General features: G+C 35.1%; 1 protein-coding gene and 1 long non-coding RNA gene across 2 annotated transcripts; both read left to right on the forward strand.

Annotated features, from left to right (window-relative positions):
* The first annotated feature begins 64 nt into the window (after positions 1-64).
* dhdds (dehydrodolichyl diphosphate synthase) lies at positions 65-11821 on the forward strand. The gene is made up of 10 exons (XM_015027706.1): positions 65-154; positions 3442-3597; positions 3855-3935; positions 5708-5824; positions 5923-6065; positions 7144-7260; positions 7351-7452; positions 7575-7689; positions 9741-9848; positions 11141-11821. The coding sequence occupies exons 3-10, from the start codon at positions 3873-3875 to the stop codon at positions 11381-11383; spliced, it is 1008 nt and encodes a 335-aa protein (XP_014883192.1). The 5' UTR covers positions 65-154; positions 3442-3597; positions 3855-3872; the 3' UTR covers positions 11384-11821.
* Positions 11822-12951: 1130 nt separating this feature from the next.
* On the forward strand, positions 12952-15403 carry LOC106944614 (uncharacterized). The gene is made up of 6 exons (XR_001424368.1): positions 12952-13154; positions 14462-14479; positions 14627-14656; positions 14865-14912; positions 15041-15097; positions 15349-15403. It is a non-coding gene; the product is annotated as an uncharacterized LOC106944614 (long non-coding RNA).
* Positions 15404-17854: the final 2451 nt, after the last annotated feature.

The raw sequence follows: 17854 nt of genomic DNA on the forward strand, positions 1-17854 counted from the left end.
GCTGTTAGAGCAGGATTCTCCAGCGGAACAAAAAGGCCAGCACCTCAGCCCCCAAAGATCCAAAACTTCTTCAGTGCCATTAAAAAAAGTGCAAGCGAATTGATGATAAACCTGCTGTCACACCCCAGAGGCTGAAGGAGGAACTGCACTGCAGGTATGCTAATCACCGTCAGACTGAGACCAGCATTTCTCAAACTTTCATGCCAACTACCATCTTTAATAACATCACCATTCCAATTACCACCATTATGATGGATAATAATATAAATTACGCATACAAAGTAATATTTATATATACTAAACGAGAAATCTGTCCAGACCACCTTTGTATGAATACACTATTTCATGTTTTATGTTCATTTTGCTTGTTTCACTTTTCTATTACAACTTTATCTAAAGTAAATAAAAGTTCCTTGAAAATAAGTGCGGCTTGGGTAACAATCATACATTCCTGCTGTTATATGCTATTATATAACAGCATATGACAGTTGTTTTATGCTGCTATATGCTGCATATATTGCTGTTATATATGCAATATATAACAGCATATAATAGCATATAACAGAACTTCTTTACAAGAAGTTTTACCACTTCTTGTAAATAATATGTTGCCTTTCATGCACATATATGCATATTTTGAAATTATTCACCCCCTTGGATGCTTTACCCACTTTATTGCTTTTACAGATCAGCTTTTCTTGACAGAAAAAAAGATACCATAAAACCCTTCAATGTTTAAGTAAATTAATTTACTTACTTGATTTATACATAAGGGCAATTGAATAAGAAAAAAATAACATAACTCAAATGATTCCATAATTATTCACTCCCTTTAAAGTAACTGACATAATTCAGCAGAGGTCCAGCCAAGTCACACAGTGAGTGTAATGTAGTGCTTCTCATTTCCAGTCCTCAGGCCCCCCTGCTCTGCATGTTTTAGATGTGCCTCTATACCAGAACAGCTGATTCAAATAATTTGAATAATGTGAATAATGCGACCTGTACAAAGGTTTTGTACAGGTCACATTTTTTTCAAAACTGCGGGTGTGTATCTGCATCAGGTGCATTTTTGGTCAAAATGTGTTTGTTCTTTATTCAGTGAAGATGCTTGCAGTGGGTTGAATATCTGGAAATGTCACTCAAGTGGGAGTAGTAATACATCATAATCATATTTCTCAAATAAAAATATAGTATTATAAAACTTCTAAATGTTTTTTTAAGTCCCTGAAGTAAATGTAAATGGTTTCTATACACCTCTGCTCAAGACCTGTACTCTGTATCTAGCTTGACTTTTTTAGTGAACAAAACAATTAACATATTTAGTAAACACTTAAATGTCAAAAAAAAATAAATCTGTTGTCATTCAAGCAAAATATACTGCAAATAGTCTTGAACTACAAATTAACTTCACAACACACATTAGAAGAATTTAAAGTTGCTTATTTGATTTAGACCTCAATCCATTTTTGAATGTCTTGGTTATGATTCTGAGAAAGAGCTGTGAAAATTTGATGCCATGATAATTTTGAGTCACTGTGAACATAGAGTCAGTATAAATGTGCATAAAAAAACAGGCAACTGACTGTCACACTAGATAAAACATTTCTGTTAGTCACATTTAAGTTTTCAGATTACTTTGAAGTCTGTCAGATGAAACCAATAAAACCAATAATGTAAATTAAATTAACCCAACTTTAAATTGTAAATAATGTTGTTACTTTATACAAGAACTTTATATAAGATTTCCAAATTTTAAAATGTGTATTGTAAAATTTAAATATATTTAGCTTATTCAGGATTCAATCATCTATCTGGGTGTTGACAACACGTTTGTTTGCAAGTAACTTAATAGAGTTCAGCGTAAACTGCCCCCTACTGGCCAACAAGTCTAAGCTTACCAAAAACAGCTGGTGGGCAGTCAGTCTGACAGAAAATACATATCTCACGTGTAGAAAAGTAATAACATTAAATAATAACAAAAAGTAAAATAATTTAAGTTTTAAAGTTTTGGTTTTATCTTAGAAGAAAATTACAGTGAATTATTTGTCTATTATTATCATCAATTGCTCTCATTTTAAAAATATTTCTACAGTACTTAATTGCTACTTACAATCTTTGCAACCAAAATAATAGTTTATGCTGATTAGTTGATCTATGTTTTAATTAATAGTGTTATTTTTTTTAAGGCTGCAGTGCAGAAAATGAAAGCAAAGTGGAGTTTATTTAGGTCAAATGAGGATGCCAGGGCATAGAAGTCTCTCTTTAAAAAAAGGAAGACAGCCAAGGATGTTGACATAACTAAATTAGTTGAAGAAGCTGAGGATTTGCCACCTACCAAATTCCATGACAAAAGAAAGCAACTATTTTATAGGTGCAAAGAATCAGCTTCATTGTGCTGACTTGATTTTGTTAACTGTTCTGGCAAACTTTTATAACAAATTTTATGTATCATCACCAAGATCATTGATGATTCTTTATTCCACAAAGCACTGTGCAATAGAACTGCATCCAGTACCCATAGTATTTTCATCTTTTGGAAGGATGGAGCACTATTCTACGTTCAAGGTTAGGTCAGCCCAATTAAAAGTTACAACACTGATTAACTGTATCAGAAATGTTAGTTCTCAGACTCCCTCTGAGAAACCTTAGTGATACGACTCAGAAAAGTAGGTAGAAGGTCTAGTAACAAGAGGCTGAACAGACACTGAGCTGATCTCATATGTCTGCTTGCAAGAATTAATAAAGTGCTGTTTAAGTGAAATTCACAAATCTCTGCCTGGTCACTAAAAGTGAGAGTTCATTAGGGGAAAGTCATTTTTTTATGTAATATTTTCTCTATTGTCAATGCTTTAACGAAAACAACTCCCAACTTTTTAATTACACATAATCAATGTATAGCAAACATTAACATGGTGATATATTTGAGACAATTTAATGTAGACATTACAAAAAAAATGCTTATTAACGAGTTATTGCTTTTTAATCTTTGGATAGTTTATTTTTGTAACTCTAATCACTCAACAAATGTGTTTATTGCATCTTTTGTCAGACAAAATTTCTGCCTTAACTTTGTTTATTTATCTCCCTTTAAGTGTAACACTGACTACACCCGGAAGTTCCAGTCAAAAATAACCACCGCGATATTGTCAAATGAGGGTGGTTAATGTGAAATTTCACATTCCTGCTCTTTTATTTAATATTGTTAAATGTTAATTAAAAAAAAAAAATCGTGCCTAAAAAGAAGTGCTACGTTGGAGGAAAACTTTTTTCATCTTACGGTAGTCAAAATTTTCAAGTTCAATTTTCACCCGTGTCGTTTTTTTGCTCATTATATTTTATTCCGACTACTCTGTCTTTTCGCTCATCTTTTTTCACCCCCACAAAAGTCACGTGCTTACTGGGTCCATGCCCATATTCTGAAAATCTCCTACCGCGTGACAGGAAGTCGTCATTGAACTTCAGTGCGGAAGTGGTCGTCATCGTAAGAGCTTGTGAGTTGGAGGCTGAGCTGAGAAATGTGAGGAAACGGCCGCAGCTTTGGCAAAAGAACAACTTGTGCTTCGGATGTTTGAATGAAAGAAGGTGTCTCCACTAACGGTGAGTGCTTTCTGAAGGATATAGTCTGTATTTGTGCTTTTTTTAGCTCCTGTGCAGCTCAAATCATTGCATCTCCCCGGAGCTTGGCTGGCAGTTGACGGTCTGAAATCAAATCAGTGTCTGCATATGAAATATAATATCACAGTAAATTTGGTTCCTATATACGGTTCCTTAGTGACGTATTTTTAGCAGATTGAGCGGATTATATTTTGTTGATTCATTAATTGTTGAAAATGTTTTTATATTTAAATTTTCAGATCGTTTGAAACCTAAAAATGTCGTGGATACGAGAAGGTGAATTAAATCTCCTTGAAAAGATTTCTGCTAATATCCTCATGGTAAGTGTGTGTGCATTTGCTCAGTCTATGATTGTAAATCTCACACATTTTTCTCGTTTTTAATTTTTTTGAATAAAGTAAGCATAACCTACTTGCTTTATTCTAAAAGATTACACAGTCCTTTAGGGATCCCTGAAGATGTATATAATCCCTAATGAATTTTGGAAAACGTCTCGCGTTATGTTGTTTTACTTTGTTGGAGCTAGAAATGTCATGATTCACATGCAAGTTTGGTAATCTAGAATAGAAATAATTGATCTAACTGTCCAGTATTTACTCCAGAATTAACATTGAATAAAGTTTATAGGGGGAAAAAAACTCCATACATTTTTATTTTTGCAATCCTCTTTTGAACATGAGACACTTTGAATGATTTTAAGTTATAAAACATGTGCGGACCATGACTACTGCTAGTACAGCTTTAGGGAAGAGATGTAATTTCATCTTTTGGTATCTTTACAATGACACGTTTGTTTTTACACAAAATGTGCTTTTGTCAGTCCAAGGAAAATTCAGTAATTTAAACCATTAGTTGCTATGGTATTCTCTCTCTGATCCATAAAATGGCAACAGCAAATATGTGTAACCCTGACTGAAGTATGAAAACACTTGTAGTAATAGCCTGGTAATGTCCAGGGCACATCATAAATAATGTAGGAAAATTTTAAAACTATTTCATGCAACAATTCTAAATACTTTGGTCACTACTAAGAGTATGGTTAAAATAATTGTTTCTTTTCCCTGTTTTCCCCCTTTTCTCTCTGCTTTTTGGTTCTGCCCTACATCCATGAAGCCTCTATTATAACTCTTTAGGAATTTGGGGTCATAGTTCAAGTGTTGTGCCAATCAGCAGCATCAGTTGTAAAATGAATATCCTGTTGCCATTATAACAACTGTCTAGAGATAAAAAGAAAAGAGTATTAAAAGAACATTTGATGCTGCACAGTATCCAAAATCAAAGGGAATAATTGTTCAAACATGCAACGACAAAAAGAACAAATCAAAACTAACATAGCAGAGTTACCCCAACATGCTGCCACAATGAGTGGTGCAATGCTATTAACTTAAATATATATTTCAATAATAGGATATAACAAGGTGAATTGAAGATGTCTTTTTTTAAATGTATTCATTTTTAGTTTTGCTTTTTCTTTATGAAAACCATTTGTGTTTGCTTAATTTCCTTTTTTTTAACCAATTAGCCATTTCACATATTGCAATACTATGCAGGCTCGTATAGTTTGCCTTTGCTCCAGTAACACATTCTGCAAGACCTATCCCTAAGGACCTTTTGAACTTTGTGCAATATCTGTTTAAAAAAACAACAACAGATATTTCTGTCATAGTTAGAACAGACCCTCAACCTCAGACCATTACTGAAATGAAAGGATTGGTTCATCCAAATGTCTAAATATCTCTGGGACAGTTTTTTTCTTTTTTTTTTTTAAGATTCTAAGATATCTAAGAAGGAACTCTTATTGAATTTTGTGACATTGGATTAAAAGTTTAGTTTTGTTTCATGTTTTTGGGTCAACAAAGAAAAATAACTTCCAGTTCAGTCAGTTCATATTTTTGCCAAATTAGATACTGATTTTTGCAAGTGTCAGGCAATTAACTCAAAAAAAAAAAAGAAAAAAAAAAATCATATTAGGCCATGAATAGACACTTGGTCCACATGAAATGTTCCTGGGGAAATTGGCTTATTTTCTACGGCAATGTGAATAAAATAGCAACGTTAAAATGATTCCACTGTTCCTCGTTGTGTTCCCCAGGCAGGACCAATGCCCAAACACGTGGCCTTCATTATGGACGGTAATCGACGTTTTGCACGTAAGAAAAAGCTGGAACGCCACGATGGCCATATGCAGGGATTCAACAAGCTGGCAGAGGTGGGTTTTTGTAGTTTATTTCAGAACGCACATTGCGTCAGCACATATTTAAATTGTTCATGCAAGTTTTACTCATTGCCCGTTATTTTCTGAACCAGACCTTACGTTGGTGCAAACACCTCAACATCCCAGAAGTGACGGTGTACGCCTTCAGCATCGAGAACTTCAAACGCTCTAAAGAGGAGGTGGATGGGCTGCTGGATCTGGCCAGACAGAAGTTCGAGAGGCTGTTGGAAGAACAGTGAGATGAAAACGAAACATTTCCACTGTGCTGTTAGTGACAGAGTGACATTAGGACATCATATGATTCACAGCTTCCTCAAAATGCACTTAGAGCAGTAGTGTGTCTTTTCAACCACAGAGTTTTCTGCTGTGTGTGTATTGTAATGCTCTCAGCCAAAATAAACTGGGTTAAATTAAATGAAATTCTAAGCACTGAAATGGATTTGGATAAAAACGTGTTTCTCTGAAGCCAGAACTCACTCCTGCTGTGGGTGTTTCACAAGCTGAGGACTAATGTCAGGATGACCAAGACAAATATGGCTTGACTGAACATGGGGGCTGTTGTTGCCATTCACAGATATTGACTCTCACGTTGTTGCAAAATGTCAGAATGAGGGTTTGACCATTTTTCTAGCCGTTAGTCACTATAGATGGTTCATTTTTCATATTTCTCACTCTTTCAAAAAGCAGACCTTTTTTTATTCCCTTCTATGATTCTTGTTAAATGTATTCATTTGTTCATTTTTTTATCAGCTTAGATGTTTTTCTTAAAGATCTTTGCATTTGTTCAGCAGAACATGAGTATCGTTTTAGAAATTAGTTCAATTAGCAATTGGAGAAATTAAAAACAATATTTGATATTTTGACTGCAGTCTTATGACAATAAAATTGGAAATACAGCCATTATGGTGTGTGGAAAATTTCTATTCTTTCTTTTTTAATTATAATTATTTAATGGTTTGAACTGAAAATATGTTGCTAATAGTTTTGGTGCAAACTACTATTTGCATTGTAAATTGATTAATATTTCCTAGACCCACTGGCGTGTGTTTAGAGGGGCTTGTAGGTTGAAAAGTTTTAAGACATCTGATGTATTTTTTTACATTATGCTGATGTACCCTTTCTCTGACATTGTTCATTTTTATAATAATTGTATCAGCATTTAAAAAAAAATACCTACATAAAATTAACCAGCTTTTCACACGCGACATGTGACTGTGATATCCAGCCAGCCATTTCTGCTCTTTGTTTTAATCTTCTTGCTTCCTTTTTTTTTGTATCTTTCTCTCCTCTCAATGCCTCTTTTTGTCTTCCAGGGAAAATCTGGAAAAACACGGTGTTTGTATCCGGGTGCTGGGTGACTTGAATATGCTGCCGTTAGACCTTCAAGAAGTTATTGCCAAAGCTGTGGTAATGACAAAGAACCACAATAAGTATGCCTCAACTATTTCTACTTTATCATTAAATAACACTTTGTTAAAATGTTATAAATGACTTTGACAAATGACACTTTTGTTTTCCAGATGTTTTCTCAACGTGTGCTTTGCATATACGTCAAGATATGAAATTACCAATGCGGTCAGGGAAATGGCTTGGGGAGTGGAGCAGGGCCTGATCAAAGCAAGGTGAGCAATGCACCAGACACTTGTGGGTTAATCTTGTCAATACTACATGTTTAATAGCATTTGGAAAGATAATCCACGAAGCTGTGGCTTTAACAAGCTGCTTTTGTTTCTGTCATACTCAGCGATGTTTCGGAGGCGTTGCTAAGCGAGTGCCTGTACAGCAGTAACTCTCCCAATCCCGATTTGCTCATCCGCACCTCAGGAGAGGTGCGCCTCAGCGACTTCCTCCTGTGGCAGGTATGGGACAAAAGTGATCAGTATTCTATGGGTTTTTAGAAATTACGCAAGACACCTGAAATGACATGACGTAATTTAATCAATCAATCAATCAATCAATCAAATTTTATTTGCATAGCAAATTTCGGCAGCAAGGCATTTCAAAGTGCTTTATATAATTAAAGAAAAGAAAAAAAAATGAAGAACAGCCTTAACAAACTTAACAAAAAACTTAACAAAACTTAACAAACTTAACAAAAAACTTTTTTGTTAACAAACTTAACAAAAAACTGTACTGTTTATTGGTGCTGCTGAGTGAGAAAGTTGTAACCAGCAGTTAGGCATGTATTTCAGGTTCTGCAGCTGAAAACCTGTCTTCACAGGCAAACAAAATATAACGTGAAGCGGCTGTTGCGTTCTGAATCAGACCTACTATTTTTTAAAGAGCTAAAATTAAAACATTTGTATAACATTTGGTGCCGGTGAGAAGTCATCATGGGCATAGTTATTTTATTTTGGATTTAAACACATATTTGAACCATTTTAGGGTGATTATACAACTACATGGAATTTAAAAAAAACTAGAATTAAACAAATTTGAATATATTGCGAACTTTCTTTAACCTCAACGGACAAAATTAAAAATGTCTATGATATGCATATTGCATAACATCCACTAAAATTTACTTAAAAGTCCTTCTGTAAGTTGTACCTCAACCTAATGCTTCTAGTAGCCATCAGCAAAAACTCTTGTTTGGGTTCCAGGAACAAGACCAGCTTTTAGACATCGTCCAGAAACTTTCATTTATTTTGAGAATGAAAATCCATTTTATGGAATCCATCCATTTTAATCCATTCTTAAACACATTTTGGAAACATTTTTATGAGACAAACTTGAACAATTTAATGGTAGTCCAGGTTCTTTTTATTCAAAACAGCCCTGTAGCATGATGCCAACACCTCCCTTCTTCACAGTTGGTAGAATGTCCTCAGGTCTTAAAGTCTTATTTCGACTCCTCCAAATAGATTTCTTGTCATTTCGGGCAAACAGATTAATCTCTGTCTCATCTTACAATTAAACCTTTGTTTTGAAGACATATGCCTTGTTCATTTGGCCAGCTGCAAAATTCCAGTCCTATATAAAGATTTTGTTTTTGGAGAAGGCTCTAACTGCTTAGTCGATTTGTTTCCATTGAGATGATAAAATCGCCTCGTGGTGTGCAGATACACTTGTGTTGAAGCTTTTTCTAGTTTATGATATTGAACCTTGGTGGTTTCTGAATTGTTACTAATGATTCTTGTCAATTTCTTTTAATTGAGAATAACAGTTTAATTGATAATAACAGTTAAATCAATGTCTAAAACTTGGACACAATTGGGTAGTTCAATAAACAATTACAAATGATCTGGTCTAAACACATTTTAAATGGGGCTTTGTTGTTTGGTGGCTTCAGAATGTGTTATTCAGGTGACAAATATTAGAGGGTTTGTATTAACATGGTGATAAAGAGCAGGAATGTTATTTTGAGCTCCTATGTATAATTCTGCATTGATTTGAGAAAATCCACAATAAATTAAAATCTCTTCAGTCATTTAAGTTGTTTTGTAATCATTACACCCTAAACATAGAGCAGTTCAGATGATCTTCAAAAGCTCTTAGTGAAATCTATACCCATACAGCAATGGTGCAGTATGTTTTAAAAATATTTACTATGTTCAGGTAAGAGGTTTAGGCTTTATTATTTCTGAAGATGTAAATTAGTTGCCTTATTTAACGCTAGAAACATTTGAAACGCATTCAACTGAAACTGATTTTTTTTTTAACTACTCTTTAAATATAACCAGGAAAATCACCCAGGAAAGCAGTTTAAGGAATGTTACTCAACATCTTTAGATAGCAACAGTGAATGCTTTCTGTGCTGTATTGAAAGCATTCATTTCAGTTTAATGCTGCAAGCAAGCTTAGGTTTCATACCAAACGCCAAACAATATAACTTTTGAAACTGAGAAAGCATCAGTTGATGAACAATTTAAATGAATTACCTTCGTTTTTATGTTTCCCTTCTCTCCAGACATCCCATTCCTGCCTTGTGTTTCAGTCGGTTCTGTGGCCAGAATACTCCTTCTGGAACCTGTGTGAAGCTATAGTCCAGTACCAATTAAATCATAAATCCATCCAGGTAATTCCTCATGTTGCACACAATTTGTTTTTGACTTGATGAGAAATGTGGCTCTGAAACGAGTTTGCAGGAAGAGAAAGAACAGGGACATTTTGGTATTACAGAATTTCTGTTAAAGCATATTAACACCCGTCTCCCCTGGGTGATGTTGATGAAGTACTATTGCCAAGTGTCAGATAGTGGAGGTGGAACAATACCTGTCACATCACTTGGTGCCTAAGCAGATGGAGAGTTCAATAAGTCAGACCGACTCCTCTCTCATCAATGACAGTCTTCCAGCTTGTGCTCGGTCCCCTTGGTAACCACTTGCCGTATTTCTAGGTGTTGGTCATTTATGGTTCTTTTCACCACTTTCATTAATGCTTTGGGTTTTCACTCAAATATTCACCAGAGCATCAGGATTCAGGATTTGCATCTGACTCCCCACTTTGTTGGATGGATGGAATGATCTTTGTTGTCAGCTTGTGGCTGAATGCAGCAATGTGGTTAGAGAGTTTGTTTAAAATAAAAACAGCTGTCTAATACTCATGAGTTTATGTGCTCATATGTATTTATATGAGAGCAACATCACACAGAATGCTAGAGGTTCCTAGTAAGTTCTCTATCCATAAATCTGCTGTGGTGGAATAACCATCTGACTGGTAGTTTAACTCGTGTGTTGAATACCTTGTTTTACTATATATAACACCTGACCCTGCGTTTTTAATTATTCTTTTGTAATTTTTATTTATACAGACTCAAGGCTTGAGGTCTCATTTTCAAGAGATGTTTATACCATCATGCAGTATATTCTGAGACTCATTGAAAAGGGGCTTTGCAAACACGATTGCGATTTTTTAACATATTGTCGCATCTGAATTATAACCAAAATGACAGGCACCTTAAATTTATAATAAAAAGTGTTGAAATGTTCTATTTGCATTTTTTACATTGTAAAAAGGTGATGAAACTGACTTAAACAACTTTGTGGTGCTAAATAGGAGGGTAATCTGTTATCAGACTATCTTGAAATGCATATTGAGACCTTTCTAATTCCTGAATGTTTTTTAGAAAAAAGTATGCAACTTGCTTATTTGCAGTGGAAACTATCACTCCCCCCCCCCTTTTTGTGTTTTATTTTCAAGCTATTTAATTTTGTACATGGAGACTGTCTACACTGCAATAATACTAGAGGCAGGTAAAAGATGACGACATTTGGCTCGTGACAGTTTGAAATGATTATTTTGAACTGGTCACTGAGGCAAATCCTACGTCTTTACTAAATCCAGGATTTTGTTTTTGATATGTTGCAGAAAGCCAGAGAGCTCCATCGAGACGAACAGGCCCTCCAGCAGCTGGAGGCAGATTGTGCCTGCATAGCAGAGCACCTGCAGCATCAGGGGAACGGAAAGCCAGCTGATGCCCAAAGAAGACAAGAGGCACTGCAACACTACACTGTCGCCCGGGAAGAACGAGTTCAGGACTTCCTGCAAGCACTGAAGCACAAGAGAGACACTTTCTTTACTAACTTATGCAGTGAAACCATCCTGACCTAGGAAAATTTTAAGGAACTAATCTACAGGTATAGTAGGAGTAAAACACCTCCCGTCGTTTTCCCAGAATCACTTCCGAGGACCAAGGAAGCGCAAACAGCGATTGGAGGTGGTTTTATGTTGTTGCTGAGTTGTATAAAACAAAAGGACAATGTTTACCCCTATGGGGCTGTAGACTAATGATTATATATTTATGATTGTAGATTTGCAAAAATCTAACATGCGGAAATGTCTGGTCAAGGTGTAGTAAAATAGTTGTGCAAACTGTCTGTGAAATGCATGTCGTTGATTGAAAAGTCAAAGGTGAGTGGAAGCCACAGTTCTCTCCAGCACCTAATGCAGTTCGGTATTTTTGTTGCTGAAAGTGTTGTCGAGTGTGTTTTTTAAAGACAACTATATTTTGACCAGCATTCTCAAACAATAAATCGAGAACTATATATGAGAAACTGATTATTTTATTTTAAGATTTAAGCCATTTTCCATTCTTTGTCAGCTTCATGTAATTATATTATTACAATTTGTTTTATGGATTTCAGAAAAATGAAGCAAGGTTGAAATACGCTCTCTTGCAATGCCTTGCAAAAGTATTCATTCCTTTTGGACTGTTTCCCATTTTGTCAAGTTACAACCATTTCAGTGTATTTGTCAACAGAAAGTAATGCATATTTGTGGATAGAAAAGAAAATGCAAGTCATGTCTAAACTTGTGGAGAGGAGTAGAGCAGGATAATATAAAACGATAATCCAGCCTTTCAACATCTAACAGAGGGAAATTCAACTGCAAATGTGGATCTCTGCAGCTCCTCCAGAGTTGAGCCCTCCACCTGCCTGCAGTTCACGACTAAGAAATGTGGAAGAAATTGATCTGGTCAGATGAGACTGAAATTTAGTGTTTTATCTGGCTATAAAAATGCTGTGCATCACTTTGAACATACCACAGGAAAACTGTGGTGGCAGCAACATGCTGTATGAATAAATTTCTTCAGCAGGGATGGGAAGGATTGCCAGAATTGCTTAAAAGATGATAGATGCTTAAGAATTAGTAATATAAAAGACAACTAGAAAGACTAGAGTGGAACTGATGTTTGTCAAACAAAAAGGGCAACAAGAAGCAGAAGGAGCTGCAATGAAATAGTTTGACAGATTTTACAGAGAAAAATGTTTACAAATGTCAGTGTCTGGGCCCAGAGGAGACATAGCTCAAACGAAGAACAGCTGTATTCACAGAGAGGTGGCTACATGCCTCACTTTTCAGTTTTTTAAAGTTTTGAAAACCTTTTTTTTATATATTGGTCTATGTCAAAAGTTCTCAATAACATACAATGAAGTTTTAATATAAAAGGCAGAATATAAGTGTATTTTTAAACCCGTAATTCATCAGCAACATGTAGTAAGCGCCATTTTCATTTTACGTTTATTTTTTTCTGAGAAGACCCTAATTCAGTCGAAACCACCGGCACAGCGCCCCCTGAGGTGAAGGTCAGACTTTCACCAGTTCGCTTCCTGCCTCTTTAACAAGTGGGAGGTCCCTGGAACCACGTGTTACGTTTCTGTCCAATGACAAACGTCGAAATAGAAAACTGGTTCAAACCGGTTTCGTTCTTATATTTCACTGTATAAACTACAAAAACATTCGTTTCTATTATACATTCGCCATTTTACACTGAGACTGCACGGTCGACGTGTGACATCTCTTCGAAAAAAAAGCTTGTTTTTGCGGCTGTATTTTTTCAGCTTTCTTTTGACTTCCAGCCAATACCATGGGAAAAGCAAAGGTAGGATTTTTATTTTTAGTGTATTTAGTTTTTTTGCGTCTTCTTGTAGGATTCGTGACGGTGTCTTGAGGTTAACGTTGGGCTGCATTTATTTTTTTCTGCATCAGAGGAACGTCATCATCTCTAACAAACGTTATAGCAATGGCGGACGGGCAGCAGAGACCTGTTCAAGCATCGTCTTAGTCGTCGAAAATTAAAGTGTTGGTCGTCGATAAATGCCTAAAATATTCACCAACTGGTTTTAAAACCTCAGACGGCGTAGATATAATTGATTTTACTTGTAGTCAGGCTCAGACTACATTCTCTTCTGACATTGCGCTGTGCTGATTAAATCCTGTCATCGTCTGCCTTTTTCCCTCTCTGTGGCAGTAGGCTGGGCAAAAAAAAAATTGACAGGTTGCACCCAAAGACCAACTTTTCATGCGTCGAGTTACGCTATTATTTCGTAATCACAACAATAGGAATCCAAGCGGTCAATATATATTTTTGCAAATATACATTTTGGGTGGTTGGTTGAGTTTTAAGATGCTTTTAGCAACCTGCAAATTTGAGGAAGGAGTGGGGGAGGGTAAATGAAAATGATAAATTTTCATCTGTTTTGAATGATTAAATTGCCCCCCTATTCTTCATAGAAATTCAACAATGTTGTAAATTTTCATCTGTTAGTTGAATGTGATCAGCAATGTATGCAAATCATCAATTGCGCCCTTTATATTAGACAATGCGTATTAGTAATTTACGCAATTTTTTCTTTAAAGAACGTGTAGCAAAATATTGATCTAAATAAAGACGTAGTTTTGCTATTTTTATCTGAACTATGGAAAATTTTATGGTTTTCTTAAAAATATTTAATTTAATCGTCATAGTATGTTAATAACTACTTATGAGAACTACTAAGATTCGCGGTTAAAAACAATTTGTGGTTTGGTCTGCAGATTCGTTTTTCCTTGCATTTCTTGTGTAGCTAAAGATTAGTAAAGTAGTAATCTTATCAGTTTCCCCCTGCAGCTGTCCGTAGGCGCGCACTGATACAAAACAAAGGAAGCTGTCAGGGCGCCAAAGCGCTGTCATGGTGACAGGACAGCCCAAGTTTGAATTCAAAAATGCGCGGGAAGTCCTTTGTGACTTTCAAGTTCAGCAGCTCGTTACAAGTTAACTGTGTGCACTTTGATTTAAGTTTCCTCTGATTGTTTTTTTTTTGTCTGATAATAAAATTGATGTACAACTGGAGTTCATGGAGTTTAAATGTTTTTGCAGTCTGAATGTTAATACTTTGCTTTTGTTTCTTCTTTTTTTTTATGTTACAGCAAACCGTTCCCCCTGAGGTTTGTCTTTTCTACTTTATGCTTTATTTTAGTTTGTTTTATTGTTTTCTTTTTTGACAAACTTTTTGACTTTTCTTTGGTTTTCATATTTAAATGAACTAAAATGTCTTTATGTATTTAAACTTTAAATATATCTTTTGTCTGTAGCAAAGAAGAACCTCCCCACGACTGGCACTGGTAAGATTTTATCTTGGATAGCAGTTGTACCGCTTTTTTTTTTTCTTGCACTTACTTTTTAAAGCTTTTGCACAAAATCACCTCTATGTAATGTCAAAATAGTAACAAGCTTTTTTATGGAATAATAGGAGCCTTCTGAAGGGCGACTGACTATATAAACTAGTTTGCCTTTCTTTCCAGTCATAATTCTTATTTTTTTCTTATTCAGAAACCGAAAGCAGCCCCCGTGGAGACTAAGAAAAAAGCTGCTCCAAAGGTAAGTAATTTCATAGCAGATAGTTTTATTGAAGAAAGTAATAAAATGTATTTGATTCAATTAATTTACAGTGGGGTTTTTTATACAGTTGCTGTAAATGTAAATTTATTTGCTACTTTGTTTTGCAGAAGGCACCAAAAGCAAAGAAGGCCAAGCCAGCTGAGAATGGGAACACCAAGGCTGAGGTATGTTTCTGTTTTGAGAAATACCTACCCTAAATTTTATTATTGATTGACATTCTTTATACAATGCAGTTATTTTTTGGTTAAGATATTAATATGACACACAAGATTTATTTAGAATTAATTTGCTCTTAAGATATTAACAGTTTCACACACTGATTCCTATTGTCATCCCAGAAGTTGGAGTTTAATTGTTCTGTGGGACAAAGTTGTTTATTCTTGTTGTCTTTTCTTTTCTTTTTGTTTTTCCTCAGGAGCCAAAGGCTGAAGCCACCGAAACCAAATAAATAATGGTTGAAGATGTGCTCACTCTGTGTACTTGGTGATTGTACAGTTTTAAATAAGTATTTTTTACCAAGTTTTATATTACAAATATGTCATTTATAGGTTTGTTCTGGGCTTGCACTCAATGTAACAAGACTTTGTTTTCACATTCATATCCATTTTTTTTTTTTGTTATTTTTATCAACTTTAAAATGATTACCGTCCATATCTTGTAGGCGTGGCATTTTAGTTTGTCTAATCTGTTTTTTTTTTTTTTTAAACTGCTGATGGATAGATATTTTCAAGTCAGGTTTTGAATCTAATTTTAAACATAAGGCAGCTAAAATGTAGTAAAACTTACAGGAGAATAGGAACTTTACCTTTCATCTCCATGTATTTTAATGTTTGACTAATAAACAGTTGCTTACCAAATTATTTAAAGCGATGTATGTCAATGTAAGATCTAGTCAGTTATAATGCCACATAAATTTAGTGTATTAGGTCAAACGTTTGGTAGATCCCCAAAACATGTACCATGTAAATCTGGTCTTCAGATTGGGAAAAAAACAGTTGTTAACTTATGTTTCTGTAAGGGGAAGTGGAAGTTTGTTTTTTTTTTTTTTTCTGACTTCAGTGGTTGATCTAAATGTTCTTGAATAAAAAAACTTTAAAATGTTTGTTTGGTTTTCTTAGATGTGACTTTATTCATTTTAGGTGAATTGATTTGACAAAAACAACTGAACTACATTTCATGATGTGCAACTAAAACTGTATATTCAGTTTTCACAATATTGCAGTGAGAAAGTATATATACCGCCATTATTTCGAGGTTATAACCACAGATATGTTACTGGATATTTTCATCCAGGCATGTGACAGGAATTTACAAAATGTTTTCAAACATTTAATGTTTCCATCATTTATAATAATTGATTCAGAATTTTTTTTTTTTCTATTACTGGTGTTTACTTTAATGATGAAATAAAAATAAATTCTGAACTGATGGAGAAAGTTTAAAGAAATTAGACCAAATGTGGAAGAAAACTCTAACTACTAGAAGACACTTTTGAAAACTAATAATCCCATATTGCTGATTTAAAAAAGCCAAATAGTAAAAATCAGAAACTGAAACAGAAGAAATATATCCATTCCTACTAAAGTGGATTACCCGAGTTCCCCTATCAAACCTTTGTGATGTGGCTGCGCTGTTTGTATTATTGTCTTACCTCGAGAAGGTTCTGGGTTGGGATCCACGTCCATCTTTCTGCAAGATTCCTGAGTCCATGTTTCTTTATGTCCTGTGATGAACTAACATAACTGTAATGTTATTTGGTGTTTTTTAAATTGTAATTAGCTATGAATTCATAACCATGGATGTTAGTCTTGTGTATCCTGGTCTGTGATCGCCTGTCCAGAGTATAACATGTCTCTACCCTGAGACTACTGGAGGTAGGCACAACCCTACAAGGTTAACAGGACAGAGACAAGGATAGATGGATCTAAAACCTAAAAAAAATTGGTAGTAATTAGGTTTGAGTTAACATGTATTTTTGATGTATAGCAATGATGTTTCAAATGAAGGCAAGCACTTTTCATAGATGAGGTAAAATCTATTTGGTATGTGGTGTTTTATTCCCTAAAGTGAAGTTACAGTTGTTACTGTCAAATACAGATTGTGTGTTTACATGCAGATAACATACATTAGAAATCAAAATAGCTTCCCAGATGTTTCCTCACTTTTGGATTTGTGGTCTGCTAATCCTGAGTCCTGTTCTCGTCGCTTGTCACCAGCAGGGGGCAGTGTGCTACCACATAAAGCAGATGTTCTTTGTTTCTTCAGCGGGATTCCTCTGCTGGCTTCAGCCAAGTTTGAAAGTCGGTCAAATATGACGCGTTTGTTGTTTGCAAACACTTCGCTGAAATATGTTAAAGCAAATATAGTTTCCAAACGTGGCTCATTGAGTATTTTCTGTTATTTGCTGATTTTGAAGCGGGCTAAATTACGTGTTTGAAGGGCAGTAGAGACGTAGTGTCAGATTATTTAGTGGAAAAGAATACATACATAGGACCTGTTAGTCTTGGAACTTATCTTTAGGAGACTTAAACCAAAGCTGTCACTTTTGATTAAATGTATGGTGTGAATTCTGCTATATATGTTTGGGAACTCTTGTTTTTTATGTAAATGTCCATATAGTGCATCCTATTACTGTTTTCTGTGCATTTGAACTCCCAGAAGAGATCTGTGTCAGCTATTTGCTGCAGAGCTCCAGGGGGAAGAAAATAGTCATATTTTCACAAATCTGACCTTCACTGAAGAGAGGAAAGAAGAAAACCTTTGTTAAGAGAAAGTAACAGAAAGTTCAATTTGTTGTGCGGTAGGGGGCACTTCAACCTTGTGAAGAGGAAGGTTTAGTCAGATGAGACAAAAATAACATTTTTTGGCATGCAAAAATGACTGATAGAAAACTAACACCTCACATAAACATGAACACACCT

The sequence above is a fragment of the Poecilia latipinna genome, unplaced genomic scaffold (assembly GCF_001443285.1).
Source record: "Poecilia latipinna isolate Pla-1442-1.1 unplaced genomic scaffold, P_latipinna-1.0 Scaffold105, whole genome shotgun sequence".
Taxonomy (NCBI): domain Eukaryota; kingdom Metazoa; phylum Chordata; class Actinopteri; order Cyprinodontiformes; family Poeciliidae; genus Poecilia; species Poecilia latipinna.